This window comes from Cyanistes caeruleus, chromosome 21 (genome assembly GCF_971803275.1).
Source record: "Cyanistes caeruleus chromosome 21, bCyaCae1.hap1.1, whole genome shotgun sequence".
Classification (NCBI taxonomy): domain Eukaryota; kingdom Metazoa; phylum Chordata; class Aves; order Passeriformes; family Paridae; genus Cyanistes; species Cyanistes caeruleus.
Genome location: NC_141721.1, coordinates 5,026,969 through 5,047,280, shown reverse-complemented (window position 1 = coordinate 5,047,280; position 20,312 = coordinate 5,026,969). Strand labels below are relative to the sequence as shown.

Below are 20,312 nucleotides of genomic sequence, written 5' to 3'. Positions count from 1 at the left end.
GTCATGGTGTGTGTGGGGAGGAGGATGCCTGAGGGCAGGGAGGAGTAGCTCCTGGGCCATGCTCCCCCTCTTCTGCAGCACAGATTGATTTGATGAGAGCTGTGTGCTCCATGTGCCTCACAAATCTACACATTTCCTGTCATGAAGGAACAACCTGTGCTGCTGAAACCCAGCTCTTTCCTGGGTAAAATATGGCTCTTTCAGAGCAAAGAGTTGTCTCAAGCAGAAGCACCAAACCCGTGGGGTCAGGAAACGCAAAATGTTGGATTTCAGGTCAAATTCATGTGTGAGGTGCCAGAGGACAAGTTTGGGTGTTTAACACAAAACCAGCACTGCAGTATCTCTCCTGCTGAGCGAAGGGCTCAGGCTCTGGCTCTGGCTCTCCTGCACTTCATGTCAAACCAGAGGGGGTTTGGGCTGTCAGTGGGGTGTCCCTGTGGGAACTTGCCTGGCTCCTGGGACTTACCCTTCCTCCTGCACAGCCCCATGTGACTGGTGAGTAAGTGCAAGGTTTCCTGTAGAAAGCACAGCCTAGCTTGCTGTTGCCTTGCAAAAATCCAGTAACTCTTTCCTTTCGTATCTGGCCACCTCCTCCAGACATCCAGCATGCAGGGACACAGCAGGCAAGGCTGGAGCTGGGATTTCTCTGCCAGAGGCTGGCTGTTTGCTGCTGCAGCTAATGCAATATTCAAGACAGCAGTGACACTGCCAGCAGGTGCTGCTGGCTCAGAGGTCAGGTGGCATCCCTCTGTCCTTAGGGGCAGGGTATTCTGTGCAAGTTCCTGCACACAGCCCACCTTGTTCCCTGCTGGGAGAGCAGCTTGTCTCGGTCACAGCTCCCCTTGCTGGGAAAATGTGTTTTTGCAAAGGAGAAGGTCAGCGTGACCGGTGTGCTAAATGAGAGCTCCCTGCCAACAGGGAAGGAACAGGAGGAGCTGGTGTATCTCTGGCTGGTGCATCTGTGCATGTGTGGTGGCTGCTGCCAGCTAAACCCTAGGCCATGGGCATCCTCCTCTCATCCAGCGCAGCAGAATACCACATCTTCTGAGCTTTGCCCAGCACAAATTGTCTGCAAACACAAAATGCAGGTTCTGGGTTCAGCTTTGATGATGGTTTTATTGCTCCGGGGTGGGAGGATGTGGAGCTGTTAACACTTGGTTGTGAATCCCTCACAAGGGGCACACACCAAGCTTAGCTTTGTGCCAGTGAGGGGATGTTGCCAATGTCACAGGCCCTGAAAACAAGAGGTAGGATGGGGATTTGCAGTGACTTCTCTTGGTTTTGTGTCTCTCAGTGGGCTCTGCTGACATGGGGAACAGCACAGAGCCACCCACCAGCTCAGTCAGGATGTAACTTACTCTGCTTCTTCTTTGGAGATTTGTTTCCCCAAGTAAAAAACTTCTGCAATCAGAGACACCATGGGGTCACAGTTCAGGCTGGCAGCTGCAGTCACACGGCCATCCCTGGAACAGAAAGAGGAAGAATGTGGATCTTCTCAGTGTACATAGCTCAGCACAGCAGCATCCCTGTGGCACAGTGGCCAGGGAGCAGCTGTATTTCAGAGGGCTCAGGGCAGGGTGGCTGGTGCTGCAGGATGCACAGGGATTTGTGGCAGATTGCCTGGCACTGCTGGGAGCTGGGCACTGAGCCTGGGAGCACTGGGGCAGAGGGAGAGATGTGTCCCAGGCTCTCTGCCCAGCTGGTGTCATCATCTGAGTTCATTCTCTTCTCTTCTTCTCCTTCCCTGCCCTGCTTTGGTTTTCTCTGGTTCAGCACCCAGCAGCTGCCTTTAGCACACAGCCAGGAGATGTGGAGTCTCTGTGGGATCTCTGCAAGCTGTAAGAGAGAGGACTGTGGCCTGTTTCCAGGGCATGGACTGGCCATGGATTCACTCACCTGATGTAAAAGATCAGGAATTTCTGTTGCTCCAGGCTGCCTTTCACAACAGTGTCCGTGTATCCCTTCCCACAGCCTGTGAGAGAGAGAGTCTGCTCAGGGAGCCCTGGCACAGCAGTTGCCACCCATCCCACCTCAGAGCCAGTGTGGGTAGGGACAGAGGGGACAGTGACTGGGGCTGGGACAGGGCTGGGGAGCAGACATGAAGGCCCTGGACAAGCAGAACTGACTTTGAGCGTCTCCTTGGCTTGGAGAGGGAAGTTCTTCCTCTGTGATCTCTATGCCACTGGAGATCAGCAAAGAACAAAAGTTCTGGGTGACCTCCAGGTCCAGGGCTCAAACTCACCATGGCAGCCAGTCCAGAGCTTGAACTGCTTCAGGTGAACTCTGCAACCACAGTGTGCTTACAAGCCCCAGACCCAGCTGGTGGGAAGAAGTTCTGTTCCCCTCTCTCTGCCCCGTCCTACCTGCATAGCGGATGCTTTTCCCAAGCAACGTGGTCCAGAAGTAAGGAACAGTGTGCAACTCCTTCCCTCTCTTCAGCATGTTTAAAGCAGCACAGTGGCCTGGGATGAACCGACACACAGAATATTTTTCTTGCAGGCCATTAAAAGTTATTCCCCATGTCTCCTGCTGTCCCTTCTGTCCCATTCCCATGTCTAAGGGAGCTGGAAGGTGACGTGGCTGTGCCCTCACCATGGGCCTCAGCCACTTGTTGGTGGTGGATGCTGGACCTGGCCCCATCGAGCAGCGCTACCGGGAAGGTGACCACGTCCCCCGCAGCAAACACGTTCGGGATGTTGGTTTGCATGTGCTAATGGGACAAAAGGCAATTAGTGCAGTGATGAGAGGGAAGGGATGGGGGGTGAGCTGGGATGCTCAGCTGGCACTCACCAGATTCACCAGGATGGCACCTTTGTCATCTCTGGCAATGGGGGTGCCCTTCAGAAATGCTGAGTTGGGGGTCGACCCTGTGGGGAGAGGAGCAGAAACAAAATGCAGCAAAGCTCTGCAAGGACAGGGGGGAAATTTGGCCTCATAGTTGCTGTTCCTGTTTGGAGCAGTGACCTGTGCTTGGGCTGGTGCTGAGCCAGTGCAGGGGCAATAAAACCAGGGCCCAGGACACAGCACACCTTGGTGATGCAGCAGCACCCTGTGGAGCTCAGCAAGAGCCACAGGCACAGTGAGAGTGGAACCAGCTCCTTTCCTCCTGCCAAGTGTGTGCTCATGGTGACTTTTCCAGGTGTTTGGGGCCAAGAGGAAGGGCTGGATGATAACAGAGTGGGAAAGAGACTGCAGGGAATAGTGTCCTGGAAATGAACTGTGATGCCCTGAGCTTGCTGGATGTTCTCACCATTCCCAGAGCTGCCCCTCTCTCCCAGTTGGGGTCTCTTACCTATTCCCACCACTACCACGTCTGCAGGGAGATTCTTTCCATTGGCAAGGACAGCCTCTGTGACCTGGAAAGAAGGAAGGATCATCAATAAAGAGTTAAAACCTCTGTCCTAATTCCCACAGCCTCCCTGCTGCTTTGCTCTTTGCTGTCTTTTTTCTCCCCCAGGTTTGGATCACCTTGTCCAACTAATGTGTGTTGCTGGGAATGTAAAAGAAAATCATGCTGTTGTCCCTTGGACAGGAACATTTACTGGTGTCCTTTGAGCCCAGAGTTGTGCTCAGTTAAAAGGAAGGGAGGGTCTAGACATGGGAGAGGAAAGCCTTTTGTAGGCACTGGGTTATACCTCAACTTGGGCTTTTTTCCCCTAAAATTAACAGTTCAGGGATCACAAAGGCATGACTGACCTTTCCATCCTTTCCTTTCAGCTCACAGAGTTCTGTTTTCATGTGGAACTTCACCCCTTTATTTTGCAGCATCTGAAAAGGACTGGTTTGAGTATTCATTAGGAAATTCCAGGCTATAAAAACAGCTGTACCCAGCCAAAACCCAGGCAGGCAGCTCTGCTGCTGCTCCAGGCTGCAGGGAGGCTCCATTTGTGTCCCTGGCTGATGCAGGCAGCTTGGAAGCCTGGCTTTTCTCTGCAGTCCTGGTGAGGACTGGTGTGTGAGGTGGGTTTGGGATGAAGAATTTGATGTGTCTGGGGGGGAAGATTGGGACCAGCCGTGTGTGCAGAGCTTGTGGGTGAGCTGTGGGTGAGGACAGAGGCTGGGCATGCAGAGCTATGACTCAGCACAGGGGTGAGGTTTCCTGGGCTGCTGTGGATCCCTGGGCTACTTGGATATCATGTGTTCTCCATCCTAGAAATTAGCCCCAGGTTTTCCTAACCTTCATGGTGACACCTCCAACCTGAGGACCCAGGGCATGCTGGAAAGGGAACTCCTCTCTTTCCACCACTGAGATGGTTCCAGCCTTGTCTGAGAGGAAGGCAGCCACCTCCATTCCTGCAAGGAAGAGGCATGCCCAAGGTAAGCCTGCTGCAAGCATGAACCTGCACCCTTGGAAACCTTCTCCTCTTCCAGGAGGACAAATCTGATGCGCTGCCAGTGTTGAACTGCTTTGCTGTGCATTTCTGGGCTGAGGTATTTAGCTCCCCCCATTCTTTGTTCTTGTGCACACAGACCTGGATGTTAGGAGATGCAAAGAATAGCTCCTGGTAATGTACAAAATAACTCTCTGTGCCTTAGCCCCTTGCTTTCCCAATGCTTCTGGGGAATCCAGCTCTTCTGGAGGACAGTGACCTTTTCATAAGGCACATTTCCCTCTGTCCATGTGTAGCAATTGTTTATAGCTCTCAAAGTTTCTGGCTATCAGAGGAAAGAATGAATGTGTGCTGTGTAACACACACACACCCCCAGAAGCTCCAGGGAGGATCCCAGCTGGGGAAAAAAGGAACATCCCTTCCCTGAGGGCCTCCAGTTAATGTGCACAACAACAGAAGGGGGTTTGAAGGCCCTCACTGATGGTTTGACACCCACTCCAGCCTGGTACCTATGAATGAAGCTCCTACAATCACCAGATTCTTCCCAGTTGCCAGCTCCAAGATCTTGCTGGACTCTTCTGGGGTTTGAAGTGTGCAAATGTTCTGCAGGTCTGCACCTGGGACTTTGAGGAAACCACAGCTGAAAGAGAGAGAATCCAGATGAATTCCATGATATAAATTAAACAGAAAGAATGAGAAGGGAGCACAGACCCACAGCTGTGTCGTTCCATTCTGCCCTTTCATCTCATTTCCTACCTCCACCTCTACATCCCAGTGTTGTCCTGCCTAAAATCCTGTGTGTGGCAAACACTTTGTGCACTCACTGGCTGCCTGTTGCAATGAGCAGCTGGTGGTACTTCTGAGAGGACCCATCCATGAAGCGAACCTTCTGCTTCTGGAAATCCACGGACACTGCCTGGAGAAGAGAGGGGGCAAAGGTCAGACAGGTACCTCTGATCCATCCTCTGTCTTGCCTGTGCCTGTGTGCCTTGTTTCTGGGCACTCAGGTGAGATGAGGGGTGCTGGGGTCCTCTCTCCCACTTCCCACAGGTCCATCCATGGATGCACAGATCAGTGTTACACCCTCCCCATGGCAGGAACAGGATCACCCATTGAGAACTGAGTTCAGCTGCTCTGGTACCTCTTTCTCTGTCCAGAGCTCTATGCCCTGAGCCTCGAGGAATTCGGGTTTCCTCAGGTAGACATCCTCAGCTTTCAAGTTCATTTCCTGGGAACACAACAAAAATATGAAATTAAGCACTTCTAACAGGCAGCAATTCTCCTGAAGTGTTTCTTGTGGAGTCAGTTCATAAAAGAGGTGAATTTTGCATTAGTGAATCACAGCTCCCCCATCCCCCATCACCTTGTCCCCACCTCAGAAAAACCATCAAACTTTAGTGGGAGGAACTCAATAAAAGGAAATAAAAACATCAGCTCATGTTGACTCTGATCAAAGACTTCTGAGAGGAAAAAGATGTTTTCCTGGAAATAACACCTCTATTCTTTTTGGATGCCTCAGCACTCCTGCTTTGCTCACTCCACTGCTCCTGGCCCTGAGTGTGGCCCGTGTCACACGTGGTGGCCAGGCACAGTCCTGCCCTTGTCACACACGAACCTTGCTCAGTTTGGACTTGTCATAGGGAACGTGTTTCTCATTGGTGGCCAGGATGATCCTGCCAGTGAATCCCTCCTGGCGAAGAGTCTCTGCACACACCAGGGCAGCCACACCTACAAGAGATGCTCGTCTCAGCCCTCTGACACGTCACTGCGGTGGAGGAGGAGGAGGAGCAGGTCAGTCCTCCCTGGAGAGGAGAGTGGCAGCTCCCAGCGTGTGTGGAGGGGGCAGAGCTCAGATCCCTTCACTGACCTCCCCCTAGCAGCAGCATTGTGTTCCTGTTGAGGAGGCACCTCCTGCTTGTGTCCTTCACCCTCAGGCTGCTTTCCAGGTCCTGCAACAAAATGCAAAATGCTCAAGTCACACGCAGCCCAAGGCGCTGTCTGTGCTCAGTGACAGCAGGTAAGGTCAGTACCTTCTTTTTTGCTGTAATAAACACCTTTCCATCTTCCACTGTTACCTGAAGGAGAGAAAGGAGAGGTTTTTTAAGTGCTGCATCCATGAGGTTGTGGTAGGAGCTCTCCTGGGAGATCTTGGTCCAGTGTGCCATCTGCCTCTGCCTCTGATCTTGGATGTCACATGATGCTGAGGAACTCATGAGCTTTTCTCCTCATCCTAAGAGTACTGAGGAAGAGCTATAAATTCTCTTTTTCTTTCCAGAAGCACTTGTGCTGCCTCTGAGGAATACCAGGATCTATGGCATCACCTTTGATTGAAAGGAGCTTCAGGGCAGGGAGTTGCATAATCCCAAGAACCATCCCTTGTGTTGAAGCTCTGAGTGACAGAGCTGTGGTCAGGGCAGGGAGCTTTGAGAGAGAATGAATGTGAGAGGCTCCCAGATGGGAGGACAAGAAGTCACCTTAAAGCAGGAGACACAGTCCAGGGCAGGGTATTCCTCAATGTCTCCAGTCCTGATGTTAAAGCAGGCCCCGTGCCAGGGGCAGCGCAGCCTCTCCCCTCTCAAGACCCCTGCAAGAGAACCCCCACAGCTGAGCAGGGAGAGCCAACCTCCCCAAGGTGTTTCTTTCCCCCCCTGCCCCAAGCTGGGGTTACCTTTGCTCAGCGGGGCACCGTAGTGGGGACATTTGCTGCCTAAAGCATGGAATTCCATCCTGTTCCTCACCAGCAGCACTGGGTAGCCAGCCACCATCACCTCCAGGAGCCTGGGGGAGAGGTGCAGAGGTGGGCACAGAACCACCTAAATCCCCACCAGGACCCCCAGGCACTCACTGTCCATCCCCAACGTCATCCTCCCTGCAGACCTCTTCAGTGATGGTGTCATCGCTGTCCATGCTGGTGGCTGCAGGAGCTGGTCAAGGTCAGGCACTCAAGGAGTCCCAAATTTCTGATGAAACAGCAAAATGACCTTCAACTGGTGGAAAACACCCCTTTCTTAGCTTTGTGTCCAAACTCAACACCCATTCCTCTGCCCTTTTCTCCTCTGAATTAACCCAATTCTCCTTTTCAGCTCCCTGTCCCGTTCAACTCAACTGCAGCGCAGGGTGAGTGAACAGATATGATTAACAGCTCTTGTAAATAAATACAATTATTTATGGGGAGGTGCTGCTGCCATAGCCCATGTCTCCCTCAAATTTAGCCTAAAGAGATGCTTCAGTCGCTCCAAAGCCTCTCTAATATTTATGCAGAGATGTTATTTGTGTAATTGCTGTGAAAGCACTAATCCCCACACAAAATGCCTCCTGGGCTAGAAAACAGCCAACCCCCTTGGTCCATAGTGCTCTCCCTGCCTTAGCAGTCATTGAGAGGCTGTTTAGGAATCTCCCACTCTATTTTGGAGGGGAAAGGAAGCAAGAAAAGGGACAGGGGAAGGTCATTCAAGGCAGGTTTCGGTGCAGGGTGGTGACTTGCTCCTGTAAATCCCCTCTGCACCGCTTCCCTAATCCCAGGCTCTTTAGGAGAAGCATCAGTGGGTACTCACCTGGTCCTGCCAGGGGGGTTCAGGTACCTGGTCAGTCCCCTGGGCCAGAGAGCCACCACTGCTTCTGTCTGCAGCTTTCCTGTGAGGTGACACCCTGGTCTCACCACAGCTGCTCTGCCCGCTGCCAGCCCACGGCTGGTGATGCTCTTCCCGAGTTGCACAACGCTCCTCTCCATCAGGAGATGCAGCTCCTGGAAGCAGCTGCCTGCCAGGGAGCTTTATCTGATTTTTGCAACTGGCCTGCACCTAATTAAGGGTATTTTGCTGGGGTTTAGAGTTGCAAAAGAATTGAGGGCACATAGGAATTATGGCACAGGTGTGGTGTAAAGATGGGGTGCGTCATGGGCAGTGTGACCAGAAACTCAAGGAGATTCAGTGATATCCCATGGTCCCTTCCCACTGCCCCTTTTCCTGATGGAAAGCACTCCAGTTCAACACAAGGTATTTTTGCAGCACTTTGGAATGATATTGCTACTTTTCATATTTTTCAACAACATTTAAAATTCTTTAATTTGATTTTTTGGTAGAATTATTCTCCGTTGATTTTAAGGACCATGAAGTTTTCAGCAGCTCTAGCATGTGCCTTACATCCCAGCTCTGCTCCTGGTTCAGTCACTGATGTCCACATGATCCCATCATCTCTTGGCCTGTGAAGGATGGCACGGAGCAGGGTGCTGCTTGCTGGGCTATTTTTACAACAAAGTGGGAGCTGCAAAAAGCTGGGAGTAACACCTACACTGTTTGTGTCTCCTCTTGTTCTTATCTCTATTTCACATTCAGTGTTTCACAACCTAAAATATGCCTCAAAAATTAAGGGAGGAAAAGCTACCAACAGCACGCTTCCATCATCTCCCTTGCAGAACAGGAGATCCGCAGGGATCAGCTCCCTGCCAGCAGCATGTTCCCAAATCCAGCAGCAGGGGGAATAAAAATCCTCTGGCAGGGGATGACCCAGAGAAGAAGGCACGTGCAGGATGCTGGATAAGTGCAGGCTGGATTTTTTGGGAAGCAGTTAGATTCATGGGACCCTCCAAGCCATGAGCACCCCTTCCTTCAGAGCAGAATGCTGGGACACTGCCCTGTCCGGACAATCCTGGCCCACGGGCTCTGCACACCCACGATGGACACAAGAACGAGGGATTTTCTCACAGCACCAATGAGCAGCTTCTGGGCTCTGCCCTCCTGGCCAGGAGCCTGAAAGTGAAGCAATTTGGCTGCCAAATGTCCGTATTTAAACTCTCTGTAATTATTCCCCAGAAGCACATTCCCACGTGGAGGAGCAGCAGCCCTCGCAGAGCGTTCTCTGACTCAGCAGAAATGGCTGGAAAACGTTTGCTCACGGATGGAAATCTGCAGTGAACAGGCAAAGGGGCAGGCACAGAGGTGTGCAGCTTTGGGATCAGGCAAGTGAAGCTTGATCCTGTGTAGGGACATTTGCACTGCAGGGCTGAGCAGCAGATTCGGCTGCTGGATGCTGCTGGATGCAGCCGAGCACCCAGGAAAGGCTTTTGTAAAGTGCAAAGAGAAGGGCAAAACAAAATGCCTGACAAAAGTAAAGATGGCAGAATGGATATTAAAAAGGTGATAGATAAAGGATGCAAAGTAGAAATGGCTTTGGATGTCAGAGAGAAGGTGGAAGCTGGCTGCAGGGATGTCAGGAACACACAATATGCCCTCAAGGGACTGGGATGGGATTGGAGGCAGATTTTCAGGAAGATGCTCTGTAAATATCTTTTGACCCTTTTTAGGTAAACCAGAGGTGGTTACTCAGAGGGTTGTGGACCTTTGCTTGTAACACAAGTCAGGATTAAACATAGAAAGGAAGAGAGGAAAAGGAAGTGGTGCCCTCAACCACAAACAGAGCCCAGGTGGGCATCAGACATCTCTGAGCAGATCTGCCACCCACGTTGGTGCTGACTCACACAAGCTGCTGAGCTGACCTTGGATTTTATTAGATACCTTCACTTCTGCTGTGTCTCCCCAGTGCTGCTGGCCCTCCAGAAAACTCAAGTTTAGAGGCAAAGATTTAAGGGGTTTCAAACTCGAACTCAAAACTGCTTTCGAGTTCCCACCACCATCAGCTGGAGTAACACAATTTTTCATGCCATGGCTGTGTGGATTCATCTTTTTCCTACCTTTTTCCTGGCTCACCCAGCTCAGGCCCTTTCCCTGCTCTACCACACCCACTGATTTTAACAAGCAGCACCCATGGAGTCAAATCATAGGAAAACTGCTCGGTTGCAGGAAGAGGAAGTGAGGTGAAACCTGCAGCAGAGCTGAAGTGATTAATGGGGCACTGCTCTTGGAACAGCTTGGTTTGTGATATTAATAACGAGAGAATTCAGGAGGGAACCTAACCTGTTCCAAGCCACAGAGCCAGCAGCAGCAGGAGATGCAGTGGGGAAGCTCCTGTGCTTGCATTTGTAAAACAGGAGGAATTGAGTGGGCTCAAAGGTGTGATGCTGAACTGGGTGTAGTGGATGTGCTTCCACCTTGGAGGGCTCATTCTTAACCTGTCTGAAATGCAAAAAAACCACATGTAGTCATAAATGCATCATAATCATAATGCAAATGCATATTCATCAAAAATTATTTAAGCTTGAGACTGGTGAATTAGACAGGGAAAAAAATGTTTATCCCACAAGGGAAGAAGTCAAGGAAAAGGAAATATTTAGTAAGAATGAATTTGCTTACAGGGTAAGAATAATTATATGTGGTGTTTCACATTTTCTTCCTAAGCATTCATGTCTGGTGATGGTGAGAGATGGGATACAGGCCTGGCAGACACCTGGCACCACTTCACAGTGAACACTAGGAAAAGAAAGAAGGAACTTGAAACCTTACTAATAACAGCACATCAACAGTTCAGAAAGTGGTAACATTTGGGGCATGGCAGCTGCTGAAAGCAGAGGAGACCTGCTGCTGTGTACTTGAAGGGGATTTGCCATCCAATGGAATTTTGTTCATGCATACCTGTGCATCTGGAGTGAGGAGAGAGCACATCCTTTGTGCCACTGGTTCATGACAGCTGGTCCAGCCCAAGCCCTTGAGAAACAGCTGAGCCTGCAGCATCCTTAGGGACGCTCTGCTGTCAACACAGGGTTCTCCAACAAATCCCTTGTGCCAAGTCCTGAGGAAAAAAAATGTCCTTCCACTCCTGGGAAGAAGGAAGAAGGCCAGAAGAAGAGCATCCAGATCAACCTGCCCTGGGGCCATTTATCATGTGGGCAAAGCAGGCTCTGCCTGGGTGGTTTGGGAGCATTCCCACAGGCTGCAGAAGGCAGCTGCTGTGCCCAGTCTGCAACTGGTATCTGGCACCAGAACATGCTGGTTCTGTGAAGCTCCCAGGAGACATTGTGTTCCAGGAATAATCTCAGGAAGGATGAGCAGCCTGGGCAGCAGAACACCTGCAAGGGCTGGTCAAGACACTGTGGGATGGAAGGAAAACCCTTCTCTCAGGCATGAGAGCTGCAGACCTGGGCAGGGTAAATGGGCAGGCAGTGGTGCAAGTGCAGATGATTTCCTCTGACAGATGATTTCAAGTCCAGTGGTCAGTGGTAATGTGCTGCACATTTTGGCATCTCTTGCCTTAAATTCTGGAGCTGCTCACCACACTCACAGAGACTGAAATCCCTTTCTCCTGTGTCCACCTGGAGAATATCCAGCTTTCCCATGAGGAAGATGTTCCTGGCTGGAAGGGGTGGATGCTCAAGTTTGAATTGATTTCAGCTCTCTCCACAGCTAACTCTGCAATGCCTGGGCATGCTTTGCCATGCAGAACCTGCATTTTGCACAGTAGATCCTTTCATAAGTGTGGAACTCCAGACTTCCTGAATGGAGATGTGGATATATAAAGCATTCCTATATCATTTGACTTCTTATGTCCTAAGCAGACAGAGTGGTGACACAGTTTAGAGAGGGATGGAGACAACAGCTAATTAAAGTTTGGAAGCCAAGCTTCTTGATTTGTTTTGAGCTCTTGCACTCCTCAGATTACTTCAGGTGTGAGCCAGGTCTAGCATTAGGTGAGCAGATGGGTTTTATGGCTCCCTGGATGTGGAGAGGCAGATTAAGGGAGGGAAGATTTGCAAAAACAGGAGCATAACTTGTGCCTGGCTCCCACATCTGCTGGTGCCAGTGAGTCCTCTGTGGCATTTGGGAGCAGAGTGGGCTCCTCCTTAAGTAAGGGATGGTGGAAGTGCAAAAGCACACCCAAACCCCCACCCAGGAGTAGCTGGGGAGCATCTGGAGGGGGACAGAGTTCAGCTGGCAGAATCCCTGTGGTGGATTATCACTAAACTGCCAGCTTTTTATTGTGGAAGATGGGTTGTGTCCCTCAGATGTGCTGCAGAGAAACTGCAGCCTGGGAAAGGGAGACAAAAACGATTGTTTAGCTATTGAATAAAATTCTGTCCTCTCGATTTACACCCCGACTGCCGCTGGAAAGCCCCTACACCATGGGATTAGCTGTGGTGCCAGTGGCTTTATGGGATGGACCTGGGCACATCCTTGCTGGTATCTGCAAGGAGTCCCCTGCCCTGCTGGGAGCACCAGGCTCAGCTGCCTCTCCGCAGAAAACGAGGTCGTTTGGGGACAGTCGGAAAACTTCTGGAAATCTGGGTGAAAAAGGCAGTATCTCCAAATAAGGTGGGAATGAGGAATCCCATCGGATTCTTCCAGGGCTCCCAGTTCTCCAGCGGGCGTGCAGGGACCTCTTGTGGCAGCTGCGCCCGAGAGCTCCCGTCCCTGCTCTTGTGTTCGGGTTCTTTTGGGACAAGCCTGGCCCCCGAGCCTGCGGCGTGTGGTTGAATATTTGGCCTGATCTGGTGTCAGGGGACTTGTTTGTAACTGGGCTTGGAAGTCTCCAGTTCCAAAACCGCCCCCGGTTAATGCCATTGCTGCAGAGGAAGGAAGGCAAGGAGAAAAGGCTGGAATCGGGGTTGTAAGAAACTACAGCTCAATGGGAAGTCCTGGTAAAATTAAATAAAATCTGGGCTAAAATGACCCAAAAAGTAGTTTATATGTAACTGTTGGTAGTGCTCTAGCAATGGGATCAAAGTCCTTGAACCAGAGGCGTGAATTAATCACGGCTTAAATTCCTCCCATGCAGAAGTGGTAGGTGAAAGCTCTCCAGCCTCCAGAAACATTTTAACTATTCCTGTCTTTAGGGTAAACTCACCACAAATGGAGAAGCCCTTAGGGAAACGGGGCTGGACTTGCAGGCGTTCCATGGGCTGGGATTTTCCCTGCAGGCAGGTGAAGGACAGAGCTCTCACCAGGGAAAGGGGCAGTCAAGATTTTTTTGAGGCTAAAACACCGCAGATGGCTTCTCATTCAGAAACCGGCTCTGTGCAATTTTATACTCAATTAATTGTTAAATGATTTTTCTCCTCAGTGCCCTGAGCAGCCCAGCACGTCTCCAAGGCATGTCTCTCTTTCCTCAGCACATCTTATGCTGAACAAAAATGTCTTTGCATTTGGTCTTCTCAGTAACAGATTAGCCTGTGTGATCCTTGCAGTCCTAATACACGAGATTATTTTAAATCCCCTGAGCACTCAGGACTGCCTATTACTTGAGGCAGTGTCTCCCTGCCACGTAACTGTTATGAAAGTACATTGTCTTGCCTGGCTTTTAAGCAAATTTGTTCAGCATGAAGAGATGCTTTTCTATCAGTTGGGACTATCATAGAAACACAGAATCTTTTAGGTTGGAAAAGCACCTCACCCGTCTCCCAATTTGATTTAATCACTCAGCGTCCCTTCCATCAGTGTGTATTTAATGTTTTTGTGTCCATCACCCCAAAGCCAGGACAGCAGCTAAGAGCTCAGGCTGCACACGCTTCTGTTTCAGCGAAGAGGAAGTAGAGGATTTCATCCAAAATTAATACCTCAAAGGAGAGGTGGAGTTTGACATTAATCGGTGTGTACACGGTGACTCAGCCTGGCGGCAGAAGGGGAAGCGAGGGCTGCGCAGCAGCTTCTGCTGGAGACATCAAAAAGCAACAAGGGAACGATCAAATTACGGGAAGCTGGAAAAGCAGTTGGAGGGTAGAACTAAAATTGTGGCTAAGGGATTGTGAATTTCCACAACCTCCAGAGAACAGGGCTGGGGTATCCCAGACATCGGGAAGCTCCTCTCGGGAGCGGACATGGGACAGGGGGATGAGGGGTAACAGTGCTGTGGGCAGAGCGTTTTTCGGCGAGGCAATCAGATTTTTTCCGTGCTTGATGTGCGCTCAGCCCCAGCGCTGTGGTCGGAGGGGTCCTGACCCGGGGTGAGCAGCGGCTCGGAGAGTTCCTGCCCAAGGAAGCAATGACGGGCATCACCTGCCGGGGATGCTTTGGGGTGAAGGACCGCCGGCCGCAGCACCTCACGGGAGAGGCGTTCGGCCACCCGGTGCCAGCAAGGTGGAGGAGAAAGCTCCGGGAAGGAGGGAAGCGTCCCCGGTTCCCGCACAGCGGCGGGACACGCGTTCCCCGCTCCATGGCACGCTCTCAGCCGGCTCCGGGCTAGCGCCGCTTCTGCCGTGCGATGCCGGGGAAGGCGGATCCCTCTCCGGGGGCTCAATCCCCGTTCTCCCGCTCCCCGACGGGAAGCGCGGCCGGTGCAGGGCGGTGCCGGCGGGGCGGTGCCGGTGCCCGGGGCGGTGCCGGTGCCCAGGGCGGGCCCCGGGGCTGGGCGAGGCGGAGCCCGTCGGGCAGCGAGGCCGGTCCCATGGGAGCCCGGCGGGCCGGTGGATGCCCATGGCTTTCAGCCCGGGGCTGCTGGTGGTGGCCGGTTCCTTCGCCGCTTTCCGCCTGCTGAACCGGGGGCTGGAGCGGCTCGTGCCGCCGCCGCCCTCGGCCCGGCGCAACCGCTGGAAGTGGCGCAACATCTGGACATCGCTGGCACACAGCGTGCTCAGCGGCGGCGGGGCGCTGGCCGGGTGAGCGGCACCGCGGAGCCCCGCGGGGACACCGGGACACTGGGAGGGAACGGGGACGTCGAGGGACCCCGACGGGAACCTGCGGCCAAGGGGGCACTAAAGGAAATGGGGGTGTTGGGGACCCTGGGGAGTGTGAGGAGCTGCAGACTGGGGGGCACTGAGAGAGGGAGGAAGGTCCGAGGGGCAGGGAGGCACCAGGGAATGGGGAAAATGAGGAGAGGGGTGGCTGTGGGTGAAGCTGGACAACAGGAGGTCTCCGGGGAGGGTCGGCAGCACCAGGTGGGTACTGAGGGCACCGGGAGGGAAATGCCCGACACTCACAACCTCTCTCCCTGCAGGTTCTACCTCCACCCCGAGATGTCCAAGGACCTGGTGGGCACACACCCGCCCGGGGCGCACAGCCTGGTGGCCGTGTCTGTAGGTGAGGTGTGGCGATGGACTGTCCCCTGCTCTGTCCCCCGGGGGGTCTTCACGGGCTCGTCTGTGCCTGACACCAGCCCCTCGAGCCATGTCGCGATGTCTCAGGCACCTCAAACAATCGCCCTATTCTTGGCAAAGGACAGTGGCTCCTTTCTGTCCCACGGCACCCGCAGCCAGGAGATACTGGGCACCGGGCTGCCCTCCACCGTCCTCGGGGGCAGCTGGGGCTTGGGGCGTCCCAAAAGTGCCCACATGGGGTTGGTGGAGTTAGTTGGTGCCTCTTCCTGGAAGCACGTCCTACAAAGTGATTGCAAGAGGGATCCAAACCACACCAATTTCCTTCTTTTGCTGTGTGTGACTCCCCACCCACACAGATGTGACCATCACTTCCCTGGGGGGGCTGCCCAGCCCAGTTAGGTGCAGAGCCCACTGGGGCAGGGGGGATTCGTTGGCAAAACCGTTCCTGATAGCCTTTTTGTTCATGGACTCTCCAATCCCAGGCTATTTCCTTGAAGACTTTGTGGACATGTTGTGCAATCAGAAACTTCATCAGTCCTGGGAACTGCTCTTTCATCACTCTGTGGTGAGTGCACAGCACAGGTACCAGCAGGGAGGCTGGGGATGGGGGACACGAGTGAGGCTCCCACTGTTCTTTGTGTGGGTGTTTGCTGCCTGTTATTAAGTCTGATTTTATTTCCTGGGGAGAGGAGCCCAGACAGCAGGGCCTGAAGCTCCTCTTGGTCCTGCAGGACTCTGTACTCATAGATGGTCTACAGAAAGGCATCCAGAAATGGGCTAGGAAAACACCATGTGCACATGGAGTATGAGGGCAGAGGGCTGGGCTGATCCACAATAGTGTCACTGACAGCAGTGACCCCGGAGTCCCCTCTGGCACAGGTGAACAGCTCACCTCCTGTGGCTCTTGCCCTCCTGAGCACCTGCACACCCCCTCCATCCACCTCCCACTCCCCAGGGTGCTTTCCTCCCACCTGTGGCTGGTGTGCCAGGAGCAGCTGTGATGCAGGACCCCGCTCCAGTACATTCTGCCTGTCTTGCTGAGATTTCTGTGGGTTTCTCTCTGATCACCTCTGATGTCCAGGTGCTGGAGTGTTTTTCCCAACCAAAACAATTCTGTGATGCTGAGACTGTGGGTGCTGCAGGGCAGGGGGGTGGCACAGCCTGGAGCAGAGCAGCGGAGATGCTGCAGGGTTCAGAGGAGGCTCAAGGGTGTGCAGGATCTGGGGAGGGGGACAGGGACAGTGCTGGCACTCACCTGGGATGAGATGGGGTGTTCAGACCTGCTGTCAGTGAGCCCTGGGGCTCTGCTGGCTGCTGCTAGTGAGCCAAAAGTTCATCTCCACAATAGAACTAATTCAAGCCAAGACAGTGACTTAACGAGCAGGGAGCAGATAATCTCATTACAGAGCCCATACAGAGAACAGCATTAATGGCATAAACCAAAGAAAGGACTGAGTGTGCTGAAGCGTGGGCAGGCAGAGCCTGTCCCTCTGCCTGGCAGGGAGGGTGTGGGGCAGGAATCCTGTCCCAAACAGCCCCGTCCTCTCCTGCAGCACCCAGCAGCCCCAGGGTGCTTCAGGGGGCTCTCTGATACACCAAAGCCACCTAATCCCTGCAGGGTGCATGTTCTGGAGAGAATCCCTGAGCCAGCAGCAGCCATAGCCCTGGGCTACAGTCTCCCTTCCTGTCCATTCACTGTGTTTGGAAAAACCTGCTGGGCCACAAAAGGCTGCATTTCCCAGGCCACAACAGCAGGGTTAGGTCAGGCTGCTTTGTCTCCTCAGCCAACCTGGGGCTTAGAGAGCTGTTTCCTTCTCTTCCCACTGGAACAAAAAAAACCCACTCAGGTTTCATGCAATGGTGAGGAGGTGCCATAGGCTTCAATGCTGCAGGGATGACGGGTGGTTTGGCACTGCTGTGATGATCCTTTCCACCTCTGCTCCACGCTGTGCCCAAGTGTGGAGGGTTCCAGCCTGCAGCAACTGAGAGCAACCAGCCCCTGGGCTCAGCCTCTCTTCTCCCTCCTTCCCAGGTGATCATCTGCTTTGGTATTGCTGTGCTGCTCCACCAGTACGTTGGCTTTGCCCTCGTGGCTTTACTGGTGGAGATCAACTCCATCTTCCTCCACCTGCGGCAGATCCTGCTCATGGCCAACCTGGTGCACACCACCTGCTACCGCCTCAACAGCCTCATCAACCTGGGCACCTACGTGGTGTTCCGCATCGCCACGCTGGCCTGGATGACCCGCTGGCTCTTCCTCAATCGCCAGAACGTGCCCCCGGCCACCTACGCCGTGGGCACGGTGGGCATGGCAATCATGACACCCATGAACATCATCCTCTTCTACCGCCTGCTGCGGAGTGACTTCTTCAAATCCAGACGGGACCTGCGGCGGGAGAAGGAGGACTAGCCTGCGAGGAGGGGCAGTTCCAAGCCCACGGAGCAAGTGGAGCGTGAACGTGGCTGTTTCAGTACCTTGCAGGGAGGGGCTGCACTAACAGAGCATCCAGGCTTTTCTTGTGGCTCAAGATCCTGGGCCCTGCACAGCAGAGGAGGTGCTCATGGACCAGGATCTGCTCCCCAAACACTTTTGGATGATGTGGTCGGACAGCTGGAAGCTGCTCAGAGAAGTCTCGACAGGTCTCACAGCTCCCTGAGGCACCACTGAGATGAGAAGGGGGCAGAACAGCATGGTTTCCCCACTGCTCTTCCAGACATCCTGGCACCACAGGGTGTTTCCAGTCCCTCTGGTGCTGCAGCCCCCAACATCCCATCAGTCACAGGACACTGAGTTCTCTGTGCTATCTCCTATGGGAACACCAGCAGCAAGACTCCAGGCAGACTCCTTGGAGCAAAGGATGATGGTGATGGTCAATAAAAACCAAACCCTGCACTGATGAGCCCTCCCTGAGGAGATTGTCCATGCTGAGACCTGGCTGGCTGGCAGGTGACCACTGTGGGGTCCAGGTCAGGGACAGCCCCAACCTCTCCTTACAACTGGAGCTTTTTCCATGTTGTTTCATCCCCAGATAATTTAAGTGCCCATAAATGAGCGTGGGAGAGCGTGAGTGGCTGGCAGGAGGATGCTGTGTGATGGTAACTTCCCACAGATCTGGGGTTTTCAGGCACCTTTTAGGACTCAGACATCTGTTAGGAATGCCAAGTTGTGCTGCAGAGCCCGGTGTAATGCTCTCACCCGGCAGCAGAGGCTCTTACTAACACGAGCTTTTAATAAATGGCTGCAAATGAAGTGGCTTGAGGGGAAAGGGCTGAGAGGGGACAAAAGGACTCAGCATCCCAGCTCACTCTGGGGGTGTCACTGCTTAGCACAGTCTTTACCCTGCGTCTCCCTGCCACGGAGTGAAAATACAGTGTACACTGGCACACTCTACCTCTCTTCTTGTGGTTTTTTTTCCCTATCCCTCTCCTTTCTGTGGAAGAAGATGAAGGTTCTAAAATGTTTTTCTACTCCACACTTCCTTTTCCTCACCAATTCTCACACACTGGAGTGTTCCCCATCAGCCCAGCACTGTGTATATAACAGGATCATCCCACTTGGAGTTACGTGAACCAGTCTGAGTTCAGAAATCCCCTGGGCCAGTCACGTTTCCTTTGTGTGGCAAATAAGCTTTAACACAAAATCTCTCACTTGGTTTGAAGAGCTTGGGGACAGGCTGGAGCAAGGCACTGCCCAGAGAGGGTGGCACATGTTTTGAGGAAGGAGACACATTCCTGCTGGGCAGGGAAAGACGAGTGATCCATGGGCAGTGTGAGGCTGGAGACAATGTGTGGCCAAAGCCGCTTATGTTTCTATTTGTGGAGAGCAGGGAAGCTTCCAGGTGCTGGGCACAACTACTCCAGGTTTGGGTTTGTCACCTCAAGCAGTTTTGAGGTGCCTGTGTGCCCCTCACAGCTCCCAGCTGGAGCAGAACTGTCATCAAGGGCCTTCTCCTTGGTTTGACCCATGTATTCCAAATTCTCCTGGAGCTGCTCCACTGATCCTTGCCCTCAGCACAGCCCCTGCATCCGCTAAAAGCGCTGCCTCTGCTCTCCAGCCTCTGCCCACAGCCGGGATGTTTCTCAAGGCCTGGATTGTGTTCCCACATTCCTGCTGTCACGTGGATGTCCTGTACCCTGAGCACACGGGGTTGGGGGGCCAGGGGAGCCTGGTTTGAGAGCCTCTTAATCCGCCGTGATTTTCCCACAGGGCTAAGGTGGGATAAGCAGTGGCTTTGCAGGTCACCGAGGTCAGATGTGGGGATGCCCTGTGCTTGTCCATCCCCATGGAAAGTGCCACAGCCTTGGCTTGAAAGGTTTTGGGAAGGACTGGACCTCTCTATTCCCACCATATGGGGGACCACAGGGCTAGAAGGAGCATCTCCATCAGGGAATAAATTGCTGGGCAGTAACGCCGCCGCCTGCCACCCAATCACCCCTGCTCAGCCCCATCCAATATCCCTCCAGAACAAACCCTTCTCCTCATGGGAGCCCCTACCCTGGCAAAACCCTAAGGCAAGAGCCTGCCCGGCTGCTGAGCAGCCCCAGCAACACATTGAAGCCACCTACAATGAGCTGCACCTCACATTTTCACAGATGTTGGGCAAACACTGAGTGTTTGGGGGCACCTATGCTCCTGGAGAGAGGCAGGAAGGGGACAACGAGGTGGGTGGCTACTGCTGGGGGATAAGGGACCATAGAGTGGCCATGGGGCCAGTGGGGGTGAGGCATCACTGAGGTGCAGCATCCCCCTGCCTGCCAGGGGCACGGGAGCTGGCTGAGATGGGCTCAGCCCAACTGAGGAGATGTCCAGGCCCCGTGGGGGATGTCCCCGCACTGCTCCACAAGGGACATTACCGGGATGTGTCCGGGATAAACCCAACATGTCCCCCTGAGGGCCTCCCCCGCCCCTACCACCCTTCGGGAGGGGGGGAGACGACCCGGCCCGGAGCGCCCCCTACAGCAGCGAGGAGTGAGCTGCGCCAGGCGCTGTCCAATCAGAGACGGCGCTGCGCTGTCACCGCCGCCCCTCTCCGCCAATCAGAAGCAGCGAAGGGCGGGAAAGC

The 20,312-nt window shown here is 53.4% G+C and overlaps 2 protein-coding genes across 3 annotated transcripts; one reads left to right on the top strand and one right to left on the bottom strand.

Annotated features, from left to right (window-relative positions):
• Nucleotides 1-1,089: 1,089 nt before the first annotated feature.
• Nucleotides 1,090-20,166, bottom strand: LOC111922543 (apoptosis-inducing factor 3-like). Of its 2 annotated transcripts, XM_086859564.1 has the most exons (24): nucleotides 16,505-20,166; nucleotides 16,221-16,410; nucleotides 10,859-11,015; nucleotides 10,580-10,696; nucleotides 10,244-10,402; nucleotides 7,886-7,964; nucleotides 7,177-7,291; nucleotides 7,000-7,109; nucleotides 6,806-6,915; nucleotides 6,362-6,406; nucleotides 6,199-6,280; nucleotides 5,947-6,059; nucleotides 5,473-5,559; nucleotides 5,156-5,247; nucleotides 4,841-4,971; nucleotides 4,178-4,293; nucleotides 3,697-3,768; nucleotides 3,293-3,356; nucleotides 2,791-2,867; nucleotides 2,593-2,710; nucleotides 2,364-2,462; nucleotides 1,897-1,972; nucleotides 1,359-1,463; nucleotides 1,090-1,234 (listed from the first exon to the last, which is right to left on the bottom strand). In XM_086859564.1, the coding sequence occupies exons 7-24, from the start codon at nucleotides 7,236-7,238 to the stop codon at nucleotides 1,192-1,194; spliced, it is 1,602 nt and encodes a 533-aa protein (XP_086715690.1). In that variant the 5' UTR covers nucleotides 7,239-7,291; nucleotides 7,886-7,964; nucleotides 10,244-10,402; nucleotides 10,580-10,696; nucleotides 10,859-11,015; nucleotides 16,221-16,410; nucleotides 16,505-20,166; the 3' UTR covers nucleotides 1,090-1,191. The 2 variants fall into 2 exon arrangements, with proteins under 2 accessions (XP_086715690.1, XP_086715689.1); XM_086859563.1 differs by lacking the exons at nucleotides 16,221-16,410; nucleotides 16,505-20,166 and having other exon boundaries at nucleotides 7,886-11,937.
• On the top strand, nucleotides 14,116-18,638 carry TLCD2 (TLC domain containing 2). The gene is made up of 4 exons (XM_023939211.2): nucleotides 14,116-14,811; nucleotides 15,150-15,232; nucleotides 15,732-15,814; nucleotides 17,282-18,638. The coding sequence occupies exons 1-4, from the start codon at nucleotides 14,222-14,224 to the stop codon at nucleotides 17,657-17,659; spliced, it is 1,134 nt and encodes a 377-aa protein (XP_023794979.2). The 5' UTR covers nucleotides 14,116-14,221; the 3' UTR covers nucleotides 17,660-18,638.
• Nucleotides 20,167-20,312: the final 146 nt, after the last annotated feature.

Bases quoted from the DNA above. Each gene is read 5' to 3' on its own strand.
- LOC111922543 (XM_086859564.1), bottom strand. From the start codon at position 7,238: ATGGACAGCGATGACACCATCACTGAAGAGGTCTGCAGGGAGGATGAC. The intron at 7,110-7,176 runs GTGAGTGCCTGG...CCTCTCCCCCAG, and splicing joins GATGACGTTGGGGATGGACA to GCTCCTGGAGGTGATGGTGG. The intron at 2,711-2,790 runs GTGAGTGCCAGC...TTGTCCCATTAG, and splicing joins GTGCCATCCTGGTGAATCTG to CACATGCAAACCAACATCCC.
- TLCD2 (XM_023939211.2), top strand. From the start codon at position 14,222: ATGCTTTGGGGTGAAGGACCGCCGGCCGCAGCACCTCACGGGAGAGGC. The intron at 14,812-15,149 runs GTGAGCGGCACC...CTCTCCCTGCAG, and splicing joins GGCGGCGGGGCGCTGGCCGG to GTTCTACCTCCACCCCGAGA. The intron at 15,815-17,281 runs GTGAGTGCACAG...CCTCCTTCCCAG, and splicing joins TGCTCTTTCATCACTCTGTG to GTGATCATCTGCTTTGGTAT.